Source organism: Bacillus rossius, chromosome 3 (genome assembly GCF_032445375.1).
Source record: "Bacillus rossius redtenbacheri isolate Brsri chromosome 3, Brsri_v3, whole genome shotgun sequence".
Classification (NCBI taxonomy): domain Eukaryota; kingdom Metazoa; phylum Arthropoda; class Insecta; order Phasmatodea; family Bacillidae; genus Bacillus; species Bacillus rossius.
In genome coordinates, this window is record NC_086332.1 from 15,912,662 (window position 1) to 15,934,109 (window position 21,448).

At 38.3% G+C, this 21,448-nt stretch overlaps 1 protein-coding gene across 5 annotated transcripts in view; it reads right to left on the reverse strand.

Moving 5' to 3' along the window:
• The window catches only part of LOC134530269 (histone-lysine N-methyltransferase, H3 lysine-79 specific), a 141,386-nt gene that overhangs the window by 6,746 nt on the left and 113,192 nt on the right, over positions 1–21,448 (reverse strand). The window contains exons 8-15 of one of the 5 annotated variants that reach the window (XM_063364973.1): positions 19,030–19,136; positions 18,388–18,429; positions 17,733–18,087; positions 14,914–15,159; positions 13,968–14,212; positions 11,450–11,656; positions 8,917–10,669; positions 3,435–3,531 (exon numbers count right to left, since the gene is read on the reverse strand). In XM_063364973.1, coding sequence (XP_063221043.1) covers positions 3,458–3,531; positions 8,917–10,669; positions 11,450–11,656; positions 13,968–14,212; positions 14,914–15,159; positions 17,733–18,087; positions 18,388–18,429; positions 19,030–19,136 — 3,029 coding nt within the window. In that variant the 3' untranslated portion in view covers positions 3,435–3,457. The remainder of the gene's footprint in view (positions 1–3,434; positions 3,532–8,916; positions 10,670–11,449; positions 11,657–13,967; positions 14,213–14,913; positions 15,160–17,732; positions 18,088–18,387; positions 18,430–19,029; positions 19,137–21,448) is intronic. The other 4 variants (XM_063364969.1, XM_063364970.1, XM_063364971.1 and 1 more) reach the window with 4 other exon arrangements.

Genomic DNA, 21,448 nt, shown 5'->3' on the forward strand with positions numbered 1-21,448 from the left:
GCTTAACCTTTTTCCAAGTCACAACTGTGCAAGTTGGTAACAAAATCTTAAATTTACTTGTGTAGATTCAACCATTTTTCTGTGAAGCTCACATTTACATAAAAAAATTATTAATGTTTATTTTGCTACATCAAAATCATGAGCAGAATGAGGTAATTCATGTGGCAGAGCTACAATAGCCTCAATAATCTATTCTACAACCAAACCAAACTGCTAAGGAAAGTTTACACATCATTGTCACAACATAGTCCGAGATAGATGCTGCAAGAATGAAAACAGTTTTTCTCTCATACTTCATAAATGACAGTGTTTCACAAAAAACACATCAGTTAAGTAACACAGATGCAAATATGATTTTTATAAAGAGTTTTGTCTGGTAATTGAAGATGGTGACATAGAAGTGAAACCAAAAAAGAGAAGCTTTATAAAATTTATCAATTACTTTGTGACTGTTCTAAACTGTGTACGTAGTTATTTTATTTTATTACACAATCTTTTTCTACTCTTGGCATCATGTGGTTTACAGAAGTCAGTGAGATGGCCCCTGTAAGTTAGAAAGTACCAGCAACATGGTGAGAAGTATGACGGAAAGGGGAGGAGTGAGATTAGCAAAAAATACATTCAAAACTAAAATTTATAACTATTATGAATATGGTGTATCCTGAAACGTTTCATCTTTGCAAGCTTCACCCCTCTTCGCCATCATTTAGCTGCCCCTCTCCAACGCTTCCATTGTCCAGTCATGGTGAGAATGGTTTAGGTTTAGGTTGGTGTTACATGAGCACATCACATATTAATAACAATATACAGTTTCTGTACATTAGAAGTGAATTTAGGGAAAGGATCGGGGAAGTGCAGTGGCACACCCCAAACAAAAATAATATACACCACCTAAAATTAAATCTGTTATATATATATACAAGGTATGTCGCCGACAAAATCAGGGACCGGAAAGTTACTTTTAAAAAGTAACTCAGTTACAGTTACAAATACTCCATTGGAAATGTAACCCTGTTACAACTACAAGTTACACTACTGAAAATAAACCAGTTACAGTTCTGAGAAAAGTAACTGTAAGTTACTTTAACAGTTACTTTGTGAAAAACTAAAAATGTGATACGTATTATTGTTATAATTAAAAGCTAATAAAACATATTGTGTTTAGTAAAGATATATGTTTATTTAAACTGAAAATTTTTTAATAGGCCTTAAATTACATTGAGTAATTAGTTTACACTACAAAATTGTTTGCAGAACCACATAAACACTTCACAATAAGGTTATTTTTATCACTCGACCGAACTTCGAAAAAAATTAGAATATGAAGGCCACGGCAACGAAAATTCTGGACTGCTTTCTCGGCTTCTCGCTTCATTAGATTCTGTCATTGCTTTCGCGCATGTGCACAGGTAGTTTAATTAATTAAACAGCACAGCAGTAAACCCGCATGTCGCAAATATTAAATAAATGACAATCAAAATATGAGCGCAGGCTAGCCAACAGCAGTTTTACAAGTACAAGCAATACCATCGCAAATAATATGCTTGTCGGGATTTTCGTTCTGGGTTTGAAAAAATTAACAAATCGTTGTTTGTTCAAATAAGAAATACATTTAAAAAATGTAACGCAAGAAGTAACGACAATTATCGTTACTTTAAGGCAGAAAAATGTAATTCAGTTACAGTTACTGAAAACTTAATATTATGCGTTACCACGATCGTTACCATAAAAAGTAACTGTTACAAGTAACGTTTTTACTAGTAGCGCGTTACTTCCAGTCCCTGGACAAAATACATTCCGACCTGACACTGCATATGCCACATCCATGAACTGTCAGTTCAACTCCAATGCAGGTTTTTGATTACTCCAGAGTTCACCAGAAACAGTGTTGGTGTTATACATCTCTAGTTCTAAGTCCTAATCACCATGGAGAGCGCGAAAATCTCTTAACACTAAGTACACTAAAAACAAGAGTTGTCTAGAGACACTTAAGTGCCCATGGAAAAAAAAAACTTCAAGAATTACGGCATTAATATTAAAATCAATTTTTTTTTAAAAATTTAATAACCTACAGTTTTTGTTGCTCTGGATCTGGACCTGAACAAGCTAAATGTATTTGGTTCACAGTCTACAAGATGTGCTATTATGAGAGACCAGAAATCATTAGGTCAGAAAAAAAGTGACCACGTCAAAAAGTAGCAAAAATGAAATGAAATTACTATCTACCTAATATAGGGCGGAAGTATATACACGTATATATATATATATAAAAAAAACCTTCCCTAGTCAGTATCTCAATCAGTAGACAAAGACTTAAAATGTTGCTTTTCTGACCCACATCTCAATAACTAAAATATTGTTCATAAAAAATGGTTGACGTCAACTTATTCAATTTGGCCACTTTTTGACTGTCTCATCTAGCAGTATACCAATGAAATGATATGTTCCCATGAAGCAAAATAATTTCAACCATGAAGACCAAACCTACTTTCATTTCACTCATCACGATGATTCTTAACCAATACTGGACTTCCAACAAAGCTCATTTCACTATGGACACAAGTGTCTGAAGTAGTATAAAACAGTCTACCCAAAATTGAGAAGGTTCATTTTTTGGAGTCTTATAAGCAAAAAACTTACAAAAAAGTATTGAACACAAAATACAGTTGTTAAAATGACCAAACCTGCAAGTTTTTGGATTTAAACAGTTGGCCAAATTGATAATGAATCAAGCAATGGAAGTAAACACATGAACAGTATTCATCTTCTGGCATTGAGCAACTAGTTGGCAGAAGCTTGTCAATCAGTATGACCAAACTTGGGGAATAGTATATGTATTTATGACAGTTATTTTTCTCCATTAGCATGATGTATCTGTGCTATGAGATATATTAAGCATAGAAAGTACAAACCCCAAGAGATAGAAAATGTTTAACTACACCACCTTATTAATTAAATCAAACCAGCATAACCGTATTTATTTTATGAGCATAACTAACAATTGAAATCTAAAATATGTTTTTTTTTTCCAGGTGTATTTAAGTTTAGAACATTAAGCTCCACATAATATATTATCAAAATGACATATTACAAACTACTATTTAAGTTTAGTGAAATTTTTTTTTTAAATAATGCAAGCTTTACATAGGTAGTCCTTAATCAGCTATATGTAGCAACTGTTTGAGTAAAAATGTTTTCCAGTCCTCTATTTTAACAAATTTAGTTTCTCTACAAGTGATGAGACACTGTTGCTTACACATAAAATACAACCCTGAATCCAGCATTTACCACGAACAAGAAGTGCACAACATGAAAAAGTACACACTAATAACTAGAAAAAAAGACTAACAGAACTAGGACTAAGAACAGTTATAGCCCTCACCCAACTATACAGTATCCTACATAATAAACAATGCTTAAGAGGATCCACTTACCTGATGTGGGCAGCAAAGGAACGTTAGTGTGTGCTCAACAAGCGACCCAATCTACTAGCTACGACATTGCGATTGCGTGCACGGACAACAGAAGTGCCTGAGGATGCAAAGCAGCACAATTACTCATCACAACTACAACATCAGAGACAAGGCACAAGGCGATGGCTGCTCCTCACTTCCATACAACACACGTATCCCGTTTACGACAGCACTGTTCTGTGCGACAATCGTTATGACAAAAAGGGCAATAGTTCAGATCTGTGGTGATCAACATGGCCCTAGTTATGATAATTGCCAAGATAGAAATTGCTAAATTATTCAGTACTTCAGGCAACTCTTAAAATGTTGGCATCAGCTTTGTCTATGCTGAATTCCTGTTTAGTATTATCATATAAGTTACTGTGTGCAATTATCCGATGGCAAGTGCTGCAAAGAGCAGCCAGTAGCCTGTGTTACACAAGCAGATCAAACACCACCACCACACCTCCCCCCGTCCAAGTGTCCACATCACCAACTCCAGTCCATTATCCTGACAGCGCGTAACCAAATAAAACATGCAATCATTATGCAAAGAGGGCTTTAAGGACTATGAAAGGTTCTTCTACAAACAAAAAAAAAAATGTAGAAAAATGCTTCACTTTACTCCCTGTTCGTAGCATTGAGCTGATTTATAAAATATGACAATTCTGATTCCCAAACTTTGGCTTTGATCTTTCAACTTTGATAAAAATTCTATTATATTCCACACTCTAAGAAAATGCTTATCTTAACTTTCCTGATTTACATACTTTGATACAAAATCTATGTGTTATTTTACAAATGTAATTATAAATTACTTTATTCATTTACAGTTAAAAATTATAAATGAGAGCTTATAAAGTAGGGTAGTATATTTTGAAAGTTACAAATAAATAAACTTGCATGTGCCAGCCCCGCATCTATTGGAAAAAAATATTTTACCTTAAAATATGTCAAACATAATAAATGAAAGTAACAAGTGATGTTACATAAATTTTATGTATATTTAAACTGCAATGAAAATACTATTTACACCCTAGTTAAAAACCTGCCTATAAAAACACCTGCCACAATGATATTCTAGTGTAATTACATTTATAGTAATAAAATTTTGCTGAAAAGCGTGAAACAGTATGTTTATTAGTTTGAGAATATATTTTATGCAACTGCAATTAAAAGTTGTAATAATTCAACTGTTTTTATACAATAAAAGACATTTCTAATGCAGGAAATGAGAATCTGTGATAAATTGAACCAAATCTAAATAACATAAACCATTCCTGTTGAATCAAGAACACTACCAAATCCTGATTTAACTGTTAAAATGGTGATTAATAATAAAACTGATTAATTAAAACTATAGATTAAACAGACAAACAGAAAATACCAAATGAATTGTATGATACATCTATTAAATAAATAGGATAATTGCACGTTCATGGTTATACTTGGCTATAGAGGGAAAATCTACCAGCTTTGATTCCAAAAATATGTTCTGAATGGAAATCTGCCAAAAAAAAAAAACATGTTGGCAAACATGCACTTTTCAGGCTTAGTTCCACCATTACACTTAGTGATTAGGAGATGAGAAACATACTAAAATGAACCTTTAAAGAGAGTTACTTTGGGTTCAAGACTCAAATCATTGAAAATAATGCCCAACCTCACACATCAAACCTGGTTATTTGAATTCTTTGAGTGAAGATATTCAGCACTTGCAATGACCAATAGAATGTGTGGGGTGCTGCTAGGAAGTAAACAATATCTTCAGAGCTAGCATGTCAAGTGGATGGAAGGTCTGCATGACAGCTAGGAGTGATTACAATCTGCTTCAATCATAATGAGTTACTGGTATAGCCACAAACTTTCCATTCTGTAAGAGGAAGTAGAGTATGATACAGAGGTAGAAGTAAAGAATGAAGGACAGCAGAATTCAACAGATGGAAGAAGAGAAGACAGAATAAGAGGAGAAAAGATAGAGAAGAATGAAGAGGATGGTATGGTAGCAGTACAAAGAGAAATATTCGACAAGGGTGCATCTGGCTGAGGTTGAGCAATAATGTATGCACTTAAGTTGCCAGTTTTCTTAGCCAACCACTTCCAGGAACATACATATGGAACTCCAAATAAAAACATACTATATCACACATTTAATCTACAATGTAATCCTGTTGAACAGAGAAGTTGGTTCAGAAAACAATATTTCTGCAGTTGCTAAAAGAGCCTACAGCATACTTAAACAAGTATGCCCTCCCACCCACTCCTTTATCAAGGTTTACACTAACTTATCTGGGCAGTTACAGATACTCTCACAAAGCAGTATTTCTTTATTTATTGTAACAGATTAGTACCAAAGCCCTTTCTCTAAAGCAAAGCAACGTGGTGGGCACATGAAAATGAACAAGACGTGACAGTGTCTCGTGCAGACAACGGAATGTCCAAGGAAAGAGTAAGCTGTGGTTAGTGATGCATACACAGAGGAAACAAAACAGGGTAGGGGAGTCACAAGACAACACAAGATACATGCACACAAGAATAAAGGGCAGTGGCAACCACACAAACCACTCCAAGTATTTGAAATAGCTATGTACTAATTAGAGGAGAAATTCTTTACAGATGACAGAGATGAGGCATCTTAAAATTAAATTGTAGTAAGCAATTTTATGTTGTCTGATCACATTCAGTACTATAATTCGGTTTTCTCTTATGATTTAAATAACAGCTACATATTTATTCTTTTTGAGAAGTATTTGTGCATTTGCAATGTGTTTCATGCTTTTCTGATTTGCTTGCTTTATGGTGCATAAGCCACATAAAAGTTATTTTTACCTGCCTGTCTTATTTGTGAAGTTAAAATTTTTAAGCTCTTCCAAATTTTTTTTGGATATTGCTGGTATATTTTTTCTGATTCATAAATGCATGTTGACATAATTCTTCATTTTTTTGTCAATGTTGCTTGAGCATGAGAAAAGGGACTCGTGACTTGTCATGCACCAGTATTTATCTATATCTTTGTGGAATTTTGTGATGGGTGGAAATTATGTCATATGGGCATATTTGTCTTTCTTGGAAGAGAAGGGCATATGTCAGCATCTGTACAAGGTATTGATAGGCTCAGTGTTGGGTGGTAGCTCAGATTAAACATAATGTGGTGAAGAGTAGTGATGGGTCAATTCCTGGGGGGGTCACAAAACGTATACGTGCGAGTACTAAATACAGGGCCTCTGTGAATAGAATTTGAATTTGAATACCAAATTATTCACGAATATGAAAATAAAATTCAAATAGTAAGAATGAAAATTAAAATCCCACAAATTTTTTTTTCCACATTGTGTAACAAGTTCTGGAAGATTAGATAAATAATACTTAAGTGAAAGGTTGGTTAGGTTAACTACAATAATTTTATCAAAGTGTTAGTTAAAATACTTAAATTATGATATAATTACACTAGTCCCGTTATAGCGAGGTGTCATGGTTCCGGGTTTGATCCTCGCTATAACCGTGTCCTCACTATAACCGAATTGGACAGATTTTGGCCCCCAAAAAATAAAAATTAACCGAAAATTGCATAAAAATTGTGTTTAAACCTGTATAATTGGAAAATAACAGGTTATATTAACGAAATCTTAATTTCTGTGAGAAGATGTGTGAATTATCTTTAAAACGATACCCCCACAAGTACGTATGCGATCACCGATTGCGTCAAAATAACCAGAATACCCTACCACGCCACGTAAGTATAGCATCTTATCCCGCAATCGATTACTCGACTTGGCCCGCGGCCGGCACAGCATTGTGCTGCTATCTATTGTCGACGCAGGCTGTCTGCTGGCGGCCATGTTGGTTCGGGATGTTGCTAACAGGCGGCGCTAGTGTAGCGCAACAATTTAATTCCTTATAAAAAAGCAGGAGTGCGGCAATGCACGTACACCTCAAATGAAATAGTCGCTGGAAAACTATACTTTTTTCATTTAAAGAAACCTGTCAACATTTTTAGAAAATAAAATTGGGATTAAACTCAAACCATCACCACCCCCTTCCCAGACAGATACCCCGAAATCTGACTGAAACAAAAGTTACAATAAAACTGTCCTAGCGATTCGGAAATAAATACGGTAGTGCCTACTATTTGTCAGATAGAAAATAACTAACATGAAGTGTTTGTAAACGTGTCACAACTGAAATAATACCAAACAAGTTTATAAATATTTGTGTATTATTAACGCGATCAACTAGCAACAAGTATAAAGACGGCTCTGACTTTCTAGGCCTAACATAGTTATAAACAATGTTGTTATTCGTTAATGAAAATGTCCCAACAAATTAATTAAGAGAATTTATATTTTAAAAAAAAGTGCACATTGTTATTTTTAATGGCGGGAAAAAATAGATTTGGTCTATTTTCTAAATAATAAGAAATGCGTACAAGTATATGTATATTCAAAGGCTTGGTTTATTCGACTCGAGCATACCTAGGCCTTGAAGCCTTTGTCTTTGAGCCAACCAGTGATGCTGTAACTGTGAAGTCGCAGGCGCAGATAACTAATGGAAGTTTGATAAAAGAAAGAAAGGACGGAATTCTATTTTTAAAGCCACGCACTTAGGTGGCGACTGCAAGGCTGAAGAATGTGACGCGTCAACGGCAAGATGTCTAGTGGCGAGCAAGAGGGGTGGAGATAAAGCAGACAAATAACCAAAGCGCGCTTCACACGATCACGCCGTAAATTCAACCTGTTATCCAGAAAATTTACACGAACCGCAAAATAAAATGAAATCCATTGCAATCTATTTCATTAAAACATGAATCCTTTTTAAAAATGCTGTATTCCCATATTAGTGATCAAATGAGATCATATTTAAATATAAGAATAGTTTTTCAAGTTTTAAATGACAAATAAGCCGGGTTTTTAATAGTTTACACGATTTTTTTCCGTAACTGTTATGTGAAACAGTAGAAAAGAAAAAAACACTTGTTGCATGTTTAGAATGTTAAAATAGGGTATTTATATCACACAAATGACAACTTCAGCACTGACGTTGATATACAACAAACTCATAAGGTATGTAATATAAAATATTTGTAAGCAAACTAATATTAGTTATTTCGAAGTGTTAGTATTCGAGGTCGAATTGAATACGAAGTTTATTATTCAAATTCAAAAATTATAATATTCGCACAGGCTTACTAAATACTGATAAATCAGTTAGGGCAATTCTTTATAAAACTTATGTATTGATTATGCCAACCACACAAATACCTGTGACCTTTTTCTACATATTTTCTCTGTAAATAAGAAAAATGTATTCTCCATAGAATTCTAATAGATTTCTAGCTGCAAGAATGATTTAATGGCTCTATTTACTACTTCCGCTCAAAAAAACAAAGAAGTATATTAATGAATTACGTATTATCGTGGATCTTGGGGAATTGTAAAACCAGCTCCAACCCTACAGCATCACTCACCGTCCTCCGGCTGACTGCCGAGGGCGTCCTCCGTGGCGGCGAGCGGGGGCGGCTCGGGCGGGTCCGAGACGTGCTGCTTCTTGGGCGGCCGCAGGGGCCCCTGGATGACGGGGGACGCCCGCTTCAGGCCGCACGACGGCCGCTCCTCCGCCACCTCCACCTTCACCACGCCCTCCACGGGGAAGTCCCGGGGCGGAGGCTGCATCGCGCAGTCGGGGAGTCGCGCCGGCTCGTCCGGAGCCTCCACCTTCACCACCTGGCCCTCCATGAGGCGAGCGTGGAGGGAGGCCGCCAGCCCCTCCACGGGCTCCGCCTTCAGGTCGGAGAAGTACGACTCGTGGTAGGGCTTCATGTCGGCGCGGGGCAGCTGCACCGCCTCGTAGCGACACGGGGCGCGGGAGGAGGCCGGGTACAGCACGGTCGAGCGCTGGGGCGGAGTCCGCGGCCGGTGCTGGGGGTAGGCCAGACCCTCGCCTTCCGCGCTGCTGGGACGGGATATGGGGGAGTAGACGGGCGCCCGGTTGGGCGTGGCGGCGGCGGGCGGGGGCGGGGGGGACGGAGCGCGCTCCGGTCTCGGCGGAGGGTTCCGGTTCAGCAGGCTCGAGTTGGTGGCTACGGTGCTCATGTCCACGGCAGCATTGATGATGCTCTGGTTGGAAATTTCGAGGGTGCGCTCTATCTCACTGCTGACCAGGTCTCCGATGGATCGCGTTGCTACTTTCTCACCCTGGCCTAATGTCGCCAGCTGGTGGGCAGACGCCGCAGCGAGCTTCTCCTGAGATAAGTGCCTGCGAAGAGCGAGCTTGGCCGGGGACACTTGAGTGTAGTCGGGCTGGCGAGACTTCTCCCGTCGCGGGTGCGTAGGGTAGACGGATTGCCCGTACGGGGCAGAATACTGCATCTGCACTTGCTGCTGCTGCTGTTGTTGCTGCTGATTCTGCTGCTGTTGATTTTGCTGCTGTTGCTGCTGTCGTATCTGATGATCCTCATTTAGCACTGTTGTTATGATGGTCTTGAGACGGTCCTCGAAATTGGCCACCCTGGGTGGCTCTTGCACCCTACTGGTAAAGCTAATGGGCTTGGCTGGTGTCTGGCGTACAGGCTGCGACTGCCGCACCATCTGCTGGGACCTGTGTGGCTGCGAGGGAGCGGGGAGGGGAGGCTGTGGTTGATAGGGTCTCGCATGGTATCTGCCGTCTTCTGGCTGGTGCAGCTGCTGGTGATGATGATGGTTGTTATGATGGTTGTTGTGGTGGTTGTTGTTGTTGTTGTGGTGGTGATGATGGCCATTAAATTTAACTGGTTCGCTACCCCTCTTACCTGCCGATGCTTCTATTTGCCTGCCAGTTTCAAGAATCTTCTGGGCAAGGATTTCAGGGTTATTTTCCACGATCTTGGCAACGTCCGGAACATCAGGCCAGTCCTGCGACCGCGAGCGGGAGTCACGGGACTTCCTAGCAGGCTTCGGGGCAGCAGCGATGAGAGGTAGGTTTGCGGGCGGCTGGACCGCGGGAAGGGGCGGCACGGCAGGGGTTGCATTCTTGGACATGGCGGCCAGCTCCGACTCCAGCCTGGTCATCTTGCTCTTGAGCTTCTTGCGGAGGGACAAGGTAGCCGAGATTTCACGCAAGATGTACTCCTGGGTAAGTGCTTGCGTCTCCCCATTGTCAGCCCCGACCTTGCGGTACTTTTCTGCGACCTCCTGCTGACGAGCAGCCACGAGTGCGGCTTGTTCCTGCTCTATAGTGCTAACCTGCAACACAAACAAGCATGCATAGTAACTGGATCTTAGTAATACTGTAATAATAATTCATTTAATTATGTTATACACATAGATAACAAAAATTTATATATTTACAACTTTGAAGGAAACAATAAGAGTAACAGTAAATCAGCAACTATTTTTAGAGATTGTAAACACATAACCATATTATTAAATTAAAATGTAATTAAATTATAGTAAAACCTCGTTGTTATGACCCCACACAGTTCCTCGGAATCCTCATGTCTAAATATGCCATTTTTCACACCAAGTCAGAGTTCAGTCATCTCTGGCAAGAAAGTGACAAGTATTCAGAATCAAATTTAAATTTATTTTAATAGCAGACGCCTTCTGAGAAGGAAATTTAACCAAGAAAAGCATATTAGAACACCTACTTCCCCCCCCCCCCCCTTGCCTCAAAAAAAAAACCACAAGCACAGCGTCATTCATAGCGCAATATCAATTTTTAACGAGCAGTTAGGCAATTAGACACTGATTTCATAAGGAAAATTCTAGGAATTTTATAATTAAAATGTTACTTTACTAGACTTGAGCCGTAACTACCTTGCATACCAGACTTCAAGAAGGTTAAGTGCAGAGGCATTAAGTGGGTAGTCGGTTCAAATAAGATGGCCAATACATAATCATCCAAGTTACAAGCATGTGTTGCCTCCAAAACTGTCATCTGGCAGTACAAATAGCTACTGAAAATGAAAACATTCTGTCACGCAGTGAGTATCGCTGGGACCATACAGGGACGGGGGGGCACACCTGCGACTGCAGCTTGGTGGACTTGGCTTGGAGCTCCTTGTGTCGCAGCACTATCTCCTTGGCCTTGGCCAGCAGGTCCCCGGGAGAGTTGGCGTTGATGCCCAGCTCGCACATGCGCGCCTTCAGCAGCGTCACGCTGTCGTCTATCAGCACCTTGATCTGCTTCTCCAGCTGCGCCCCGCGGCTTAGCAGCTTCTGGTTCCGGTCCTGCACGCACACATACACGAGGGTTCCTTAGTACCGTCGTAAGATTATCAGTAAATACAGGTTCAAATCAATTAAACAGATGAAAAAATTATTATTTAAACTAGTGATGGGTCGAGTCACCCTATTTCAGCATCGAGTCGAGTTCGAGTTAAACAAAGAAATTTATCTTCGAGTCGAGCTCGAGTCGAACTCATAGAAATTTGTCTTCGAGTTGAACTCGAGCCAAACTCATGGAAATTTGTCGAGGTTCAAGTGGCAGAATGATGAGCGAAATAAATATAAGTTAAATATTTCTCAATATAATATAATTATTGAAGGTTGCACTACACATTTTGATTTTTTGTCTTTTTTTTTTTTTATCTTCATACTGACACTTAAGTAAAAATGCACATCCAAGTGACGAATCAGACTTGAAGTTGTTGATGACGGAGTGTTGTAAATTTTTTTGCAGCACTTGAATATAGCTGTCTGATGATCAATTTTTTCAAAAAATTACCAAATCTCTGCTCTTGATTTCTGTTCGTCACTTTGTGACGTCCCAAGCCGTTTAAACATATCCATTCCACTAATACTAAACCGTTTATGATTAATACGACGCCGGCGACGCAAATATTACTTTCAAGTTTAAACACAAACATCAACAGCCTCAATTTTCCGTTCGGCCATGGAAAACTGGTTGGAGATTTCAATTATTGTTGATATCGATTTGTCAAAGTGGCAACATTCCCTGGCTGTAAGATGACTTACATAGGCCATTGGCCCTGAGTTAAAATGGCGGCTATCTAGTGTTTAGTAGTAAATATTATTTACTTCCAAAGCTGCCCAAATATAAACAATGTTCGCGGTCTTGTTCATGACTGAATCTAGAGAACATTTTTTAATTCCGTTATTATTTATTATTATTATTTATTAAAATTTGTGACATGCACACCAACAGCCGAAGCTTTAGAGGTGTGCACAGAACAAGTAATACAAACACGACACATACAAACGAATAAATACAACATAAACAGGATAATAAAAGACGCACATACAAGCGAATAAATACAACCTACACAGGAAAATAAAGGACGACACAATAACAAACAAAACAAAACAAAACAGCAACTGAGATAATTTTAACTAATTGATCTAAAATTGGAAGAATAAACAGGATTATAAAATTACTCAGAATATTAGGGTAATCATAAAAATTAAAATTTGAAGTTTTTAATAAAATTTTCATATTTATTGAAATTTGAGATAAGTCTGTAAATTAAATCATTATTATTGTGTAAGGAACATAATAGGGATCGAAGGCGGCTTTTGAACTGCGGGACTCGAATACCAGAGTTATCAAGTAAGTATAAGCAATTAATTTTTGAACTATAGCACTTAAACACAAACAGGGCATCCAGATGGATGCGACGATTTGAAAGAGATTCTAATTTGGGTAATTGATGGTGTCTAGAACTAATTATTTTGAAAAATTTATTTTGTATGGATTCAATTTTGTCACTGTCGGTGGTGTTAATACTGTTCCAGATAACTGAGCAATATTCGAGTTTACTTCTAACTAAGGACAAATAAAGGTATTTTGTTGGAATTAGAAATATTAAGTGCATATTGAATGATGGGATGCACTGTTTGCGGTTATACACGATCGAAAATAAATAATATTCCGACCTTATTTTCAAAGTTTTCAGTGTTGGATCAGAGGTTTTCCACTAGGTAGGCCTAAATAATACATTTTATTTTATTTTATTTTATTTTAAAGTCTATGGTTTCAGATAAGTACCTTCACGATTGGAAATTGTGCAAAATTATGGTCGAGCCAAAAACTAAACTTTGACGAGACTCGAGGACACGATCTTAATCAACTCTGTTTTCGAGTCGAGTTTAGTTTCGCCGGCTCGACTCGACTCGCTCGATTTTTCGAGTCTCGACCCATCACTAATTTAAACCTCTGTGTACCCTATAAATCTAAGATACATATGTTCACAGTTACACGCAGTTGAATTTATTTCATTAGTGGATAGGAATAAATAAATAAATAAATAAATAAATAAATAAAATAAAAAAAGTTCTGTGAGACAATTTTACAGAAATGTGGCAGAGTGTCTGTCAAGACCCAAGAAAATACAAGCTGGAAGCACCATTAAGTTACAGAAAAATTGTCTCAAGGAAAGGCAAGCAGCTTCCAACTTACCTGACAAACATATAGGTATTTTCTGATGTCCGAAAAAAAAAAAAAAAAAAAATTCACATGTTTCTACCAGAAAATATTGGCAGGAAAAAAAAAAGTTCACGACTCATCGCAGACAAGACCCACCTTCTCCTGCTGTATCTGGGCGCGCACGTCGAGCTGGTAGGAGGGCCTCTTCATGGCGTCGATCATGCTCATGAACTGGGTGCGGCAGGACTCGAGCAGCAGCTGCAGGGCGTAGGGGGTGTCGGCGGGGGCCGGCGGGATGTCCAGCTCCGCGTGCACCTGGCTGTCGGGGGCGCCCAGGCTCGAGATGCTCGTGAGCTGCTGGTCCACGCAGCCCGGCGCCGGCGGCAGCTTCTTGCCCAGCGCTGCGCATTTCACCACAACCCGTCACTCACATTTCAGCTTACTTTCGTTAACGCAAGTAGTAGAGACCTGCAACAACCTCCGGGGACGGACTCCACTACACTCTACACACTCTGGGCAAACGCCACCTGTTCGTTTGGCTGCTGACTCGCGAGTCGGTCTCGACCCCGGGTGTGTCTGTGATTCGACACTTCTACGAGCGAGGGTCTCTAATCGGCCCCCTCATTAATCCAGATTAACAGTGAGCCAGTGGTAGAAGCAGCGCTGAGGTATGATTATTTGAATTGTAGCATATCACGAAATGAATCCGCGAATTTTGCAGGTCTCTTAAGAATTAGTTGTGTATTTATTACATTTTTATTTTAGCATATTTTTTTTTTTTTTAACAATTATAATGTACAAAATTTTAACTCGTCAAATATTTTTTTTTGCTGTCGTGTGGATTTTAAATTACATTGATGCTTACTAGAGATAACAAAAATTTTGCATCTTAACACATTTCACAGTTAAACATTGCTTAGTAAGCTAATCTTCTTCCAAATAGAGAAAGAAAGGAGAAGAGCACGCAAACAATAAATCACTAAACATGAGTGGTCAATCTCATACTCAAGGGAACGATGGGATTCTAGCCAATGACAAACCAGGCTCATTGAAAATACAAAAGTACTGTACGTGCGATGGCACGACGAAGGCAGGGGCCCACCTTGCGGGGAGGTACTGAGAAGCGTCTGGCTGTGCAACAAGTCCAGACCATTGATCTTAATGGCCTTCTTGGACTTGCCCTTCCTCACGCGACCGCGAGGGGTTCTCTTGGGAGGGGGACGCAACTGAGGCACGGCCAGCATCTGCTTGCTAGTGCTGGCGCGTGTCCTGTTTCGTCGGAGGTGCAGCTTCTGGCTGCCGGCGCGGCTCTTGCTGCCTGCCACACGCCACAAACACTCTCCATTCACTGCAAGAGATAGCACACGCGTCAATATTCACCAAAACGTGTGTGGAAACAAATCAACAGTAAAAAATAGAGAGAAAAAAATACAAAACAATAAAAACCTACAATTCCCATGAGTGTGTACATAAGTTGTCTTTTTATCAAATCCATTTTAAAATGTAGAGTTACATATAAACTACACTAATTCCTCACATCAATGTTTGAACACAATTTCTTAACACAATCAAGAAGTTTAAATTTTCAGTGACTTAAATTTTTCAAATTCGTGCCTTTTAAGAAACTACTTTCTTGAACTGTTCTACAGGTCTACAATTCAGACTCTAGCTTTTACAAGATGAAAAAGGATAAAAGAAACTGTAAATGATATGGAAGTGTAAATATGGAGGAAACTCCCAAAAAAACATTTTTACTTAGTTGCCAGCTAACAGCTGGAAGCAGCACTGTATGATAGTAATATTCATACAACTTAATAAATAACACTCAGTATACTACATGTAAAAATATTATGTATACAATTGTTTACCAGGATAAGATCAGAAATGGTGCAAGACAATAGCAATGTTACCTGTGATTTTTCAGGATATTAATAATTAACAATTCCCAATACAGTAGTGTCTCTATTAACGGAGTTTACTTTGATTGCAGCCTACCTGAAGTGCCATTACAGGCAAAGATTTTTGTTTTAGTTCAGTAATATTACACACAATTTTGGTTAATCTCATCTGGAATCGTAAACCATTATTTTTATTTTATGAGTTGCAATGTCTGTTTTGTCATTGATATATACAACAAGTAACCTGCTACTGTATCACATGGTGTTAGATTAATTGTGACTATCTATTTATACGCCACTGAAACTATGAAGTATAAAGAAAGAAAAAAAAGATACATATATCACACAATTTACTTAATTTCAGCAGTGAATGTAGGTATATGACAAACTTACAAGGTATGCTATGTCAAGTACCTAATTGTAAGCAAACATTTCGAAGTGTTAGAGGTTGAATAGAATATTTTATTATTATTATCCTTTGTCTGAAAGAATGATTATCCGATGTGATGGTCAATTAAATCAGTGTTCGAGTGAGGAGAGAAAAAAAACCCTGCAGTTTACCACTCAACGTAGGAATTCAAGTACAAATGTATCATCTAAGTTGGAAAAAGACAGAGAAAGAAAAACTGTATGCAGAGTTCTTTTATTTCTTGCAACCTGTGTCTTGATTGGCTGATTTTTGAAAGTGTGTCTCAAGCTTGAATATGATTGGTTGTGGGGGACATGCGACCATCATCCTCCTTCCAGGATGGAGGTACCCATGTCGGTTGTTGATGGCTGAGAATTAATTAATAATGTAGTGAGTTGAAATAAAATTGACGGCTGTAGTCCAGGCAGTGCCGATTATAAACATTTTTGGACATTTCATTTAGTATTTTTTGACTGCATTATTCAGTGTTAGGCCTGCAACGAGAATTTAAAATTTGTTTTTAGTCATTGTTTCAAGGATAGAATCCTTGCCTTGCACTGTGAGTTCGGGTGTAACTGTGGGACAAAAATATCTGTAATAAACATTCCTTTTGTTAGACATTTTGGTACTAATTTTAAAGTAAATTGTTTTCTTGAAGCAAAGAACTTTTTTTTGTGAGTTTTGTGTACAATGTGGAAAAGTGTTGTGGTTGGAAGATGGCGGCCATTGAGCTAATGTGAACTTTCGGTCAAGGATATAAAAAGCAGTAAAAAATCATTCAGAGCAATGTTTGTATGAAATTTGAACAATATTTTTGTATCCAACAAATTCTTCAAGTGTTTTTATGTATGTGCAATTCAGACCAATTTATGAGCTGATCGGAAGTTTGAATTGTTACACAATGACATCCTGTTATAATTTACGAAGATGATTACGATATTCACTTCAATCTAGCTACTCTGTACGCTTACGGGCTTCAAAAGAAAATTTTTTTATATACCTGAGACACAAATCAGTAGGTAATGTAATCCTCTATGTGATCTGCGACAAGCCAAACTTGTGTATAGGTAATCAACCATCTTATCAGTTTTAACATGACATGTATGTATAGTTGTGTTATAAAATTTTATAAAAGAAATGGTTTCAGTTTTATTTTAACCAATCAAAACCCAATAGCTTACACACTCACACATAAATAACACTTACTCACACATAAATAACACTTCCTCCACCTCCTGCCCCAAAAACACAAATTTACCTGCTGATTGACAATAGATATGTAACTGATTCCAAAATATCATCTATGTTATCTGAAAACACTGCACTCCACTACAAACATAAAAATTTGTGAACATGTTCAAAACAAAGCTTTCTTTTGAACCTAATAATAGTAAGATTTGAAGTACTGGAATCAGAATCTAATTTTTCTTAAAACATAAGTTTTGTAATTTTAAATTCATAGTGCTTAGATTTGTAAAAATTTTTATTCAAGCACTTAGGAAGCATGCTGTTTGGCAATCTGTATACATGCAATTAAACTAGAGAATGGGTAATGCATTCACTAATGGTTATTCCAATAGAGGCACAATGCTAAGTAAAGGACTACGAACTCACCATTGCTCTCCTCGTCGCTCTGGCTGCTCTTGGGCTTGGGCAAGCTGACCCAGTGGTTCCAGGCCCGCCGCGTCGTGGGGCCCTTCACGACGGAGCTGTCGTCGCTGTCGCGCGAGCTGTTGGAGCTCCAGTCGATTGCCAGCTGCTTGCTGAGGTCCCGGCGCGCCCGCTCGCGAGACAGCCGCACTGGCGAGGCGCGGGGTGGCGTCGCCGCGGCAGTCGTGTCGTCCTCCTCCCCGGCCGTGTTGGTCGCAGACTGCGAGTTGTAGCAGCTGCCATTTTGCTGCTGATGCTGCTGCTGCTGCTGCTGCAACTGCTGCTGCTGCTGTTGCTGCTGTTGCTGCTGCTGCTGCTGCTGGGGGATACAAACACAACACTCCGTTACGGTTGCAAACTGCGATCCTCCCATCTCTCAGCTAAACCTACAGTGTTTCATAGGTCACAGGCAAAAATTATAAACTTTTCAAAGACACACTATAAAATTAAATATACATATTTAACTATTCTACGAAGGTAATACACCTAATATTAAACAATGACTGTAGATATGCTTTACTTACACAATAACTTTTCAGCATAACCAAAATCAAAGACTACATATATAAAAAAATAAGAAGAAATATAAAAGAAGCCAAAAAAATTAAGAATTGCTCACCTTCAGTTTTGGATTCTTCAGCCTCTGGAAATACCGCTCCAACTAAAACAAAAGAGAATGCATCACCAGAATTAATATTTAGGTAACAGCCAGTGGCAAAAAAAAATTAAAGCAGTTTTACATTCCAATTTAATATTTTTTTTTGGGGGGGGGGGAGGGGGAGAGGGGTAGAGAGAGATAGTGAAAGAGAGAGAGAGAAGAAAAGGTAACATTTACACAACTGTTACATTCCATCATTTATCCACAAATTTTTTTTTTTGTTTATACATCACACAATTAATTTTAGATCAAACTTTTACAACTTTTGATTTGCTAAATATTTATAGCTAACTTCTTTTTCAAATACCTTTGGCTCCATTTTCCTCCTCAAACCTACCCCCATGCTCTCTCGCTCGCTCTCTCGCTCTCTCGCTCTCTCTCTCTCTCTCGCTCTCTCAGAAATAACACAGATGAACTGGTTATGAAAATTGATATTTTTACAGTTTTAAAAATAACTTTGAACCTGTTCTCTGGCAAGAGATAGCTAAATCTGAAAAATAATTTTTTACAGTAATTCAAACCAAATGGCCTAGATATTTTATGTACCATAAAAATTGGGTCACAAAGTCTAACTCATACTCAGAGCCAGTGAGGGCGTAGTACCTTGGTGCGGTCTATGATGTGAAGGTAGTAGGAGACTGGCTTGCCTGTCCACGAGACGGAGCCCCGCAGTGGAGACATTTCAGAGACATGCATGATGGTCCCAATATCTGTAAACACATGCATAATAACTGAGATAGAAATAATTCATTAAAAGTTCTAGTTTCCAACTTCTCAGCTAAGGATGTAGCTTCCACCTTTAAAACTCAGTATGCAAACGTGCTTGCAACAATTTTCATAAAGGTAATCAGTTAAAAAATGTTGTGTTAAAATTATACCTCAAAGAGTGAAGACATACAAACTGATTAACATACTAATTTGGTGTCAGCCAGGCTACGCTCTACCATTTGCAAATTTGCCTCACCCTCCGCCTCTCTCACACCCACCAACAATCACCCTCTATCGGTGCCGGCCTGTTTCAACCCCCCACCAGCATGAGTTTGTGCGTGTGTGTCACAATCACATCCAGCAAAAGGCAAAGTGTAACTTATGTACTGTGCTTATCACGCCCCAAGAGTTACTTTTTTTTGCAGGTTTATAATAATGATGAGCGGCGCTATGAGTTAACATTTCGGAATGCACCCTCTTTCGAGCTGTTTAGTTTTTAAACTTAAAATACTAAACACATGAATACATAAGTAACATTAGTAAATTTATGTTGTAATTTAATTGAAAGGGTTTGATGGGGTTTGCTATGTCTACCATTGACCTAACGGTAAATTGGAAGCTTCCTGTGATCATACCACCTTGACTCCAGCTCAGTCTCTCTCAACCATTGCAATTCGAGAACATTAATTTTGGTGACTGATCTAACAGCATTCGCTGTTTATCTTAATAATTTTAAACCTTATTCTTTCTCTTCAAAGCCTACTCTGGGTGGCAGACTGTTAAAAGTGATTACTAAAGGCCAGTAATTAACCCATGACAAACACAAAATGACTACTTGTAACTTCTAAACCAGAATAAATGATGCCCTGGTCCACAACTATGCTAATTACGAGCCGCTGGCATTTAAAACACTTCAATTTCTTTCAATTATTGCTTAACGTATAGACTACATATTAATAAAAACCTTTCAACCAGACAATCATGAGTATTTTGACAAAGTGACAGCGTGTATACTTTTCCAGGGACCGAGGCATGTGGGACACCTAAAGAGCCCACAGATGACCATCGATCAGTTGTAAGTAAAAGTGTGCACGACCTGCAGAACTTGCTAATAATTGTGTGTTGTGTAAGGATGGGGGAATAGTCTCTCGCTCCCACACAGGCGACATCATGGCCCTGTACTAGTGTCTCCGCTGGGTACACTTGCCCCTTTCACGTGGTGGCACCTATGCTCATGTCAAATGACAAATAATTAATTTGCATACCTGGAAACCACCCCTTTCCCCCCCCCCCCCCCCAGTAAAAAAAATTAGTGCACACATTTCTGTAAATTGACTTAACATGCTGCACCTCACTTGACTGACTATACCTATTAGCGAGAAAATGAGACCATTTGATCAAGTAACATGCTTCTATTCAAATGATTATATTCATTAAAAAAAACTAGCCACTGCTTGCGTGACCCGCTTGTGTCTGCAATGACATTGTGCAGTTAGTTATGCAAACACGTTAACTTAAAGACCTCTTTGGATGTGACAGAGGAGTTTGAGGAGTGGCAACCTCTGAAGAACGAGTGCTTTTTCCACAGGAAAATAATTGGAACAAAGCAGTATGAAATTTTCTTGCAAGCACGTAAGCAGCATAGCCAAATCAGTAAGTTGATTATACTAAGAAAGAGGAGCCAAAATAAAGTTAATTTTGCACCATACATGAAGTTACTTGTAGTTGCAGTTCCCCAGCACATTCACCTATACAATATTTACAAAATATTATGTGCATTAGTTTGACGACACAGACAAGAGTTTACTAGTAGAGTTGGGCCGGGATAAGGAATTATGGTTTAAAATAATATTTTAGGCAAAAATTATTATTAGCTTATTTCCTACTTGTAACAATATTACTGCAGATGAACAAGTCAGCAAATTGTTTGGTCGAGTAGAGACATTTTAATAGGTAATAATACCTTCGAGCCGAGTTATGCCCACACATATAAATTTTTTTAGTACAGTTCTTAAAAATCAATCCGACCCCAAGTAACTACATAAATTTTAGAGAATAAATTTATGTTCCTGATATTTATGATAATTTACCATTAGAATTATATTAAAGCTCATATATGTCTCCAATAAGTGAGTCATTTGTATCAAGTGAATAAATAAAATATAAACATGAATTTAACAAAGTTATGATTTATTTTAAATTTTAATATTTATTCCAACAGTATTATGGAAAACTCAGTAGATGTGAAAGCCTTTGATGTCAAGGAAAATTGTGTGGTTAAGTGAATTTAACTACAGTAGAACCCTGTTATAAT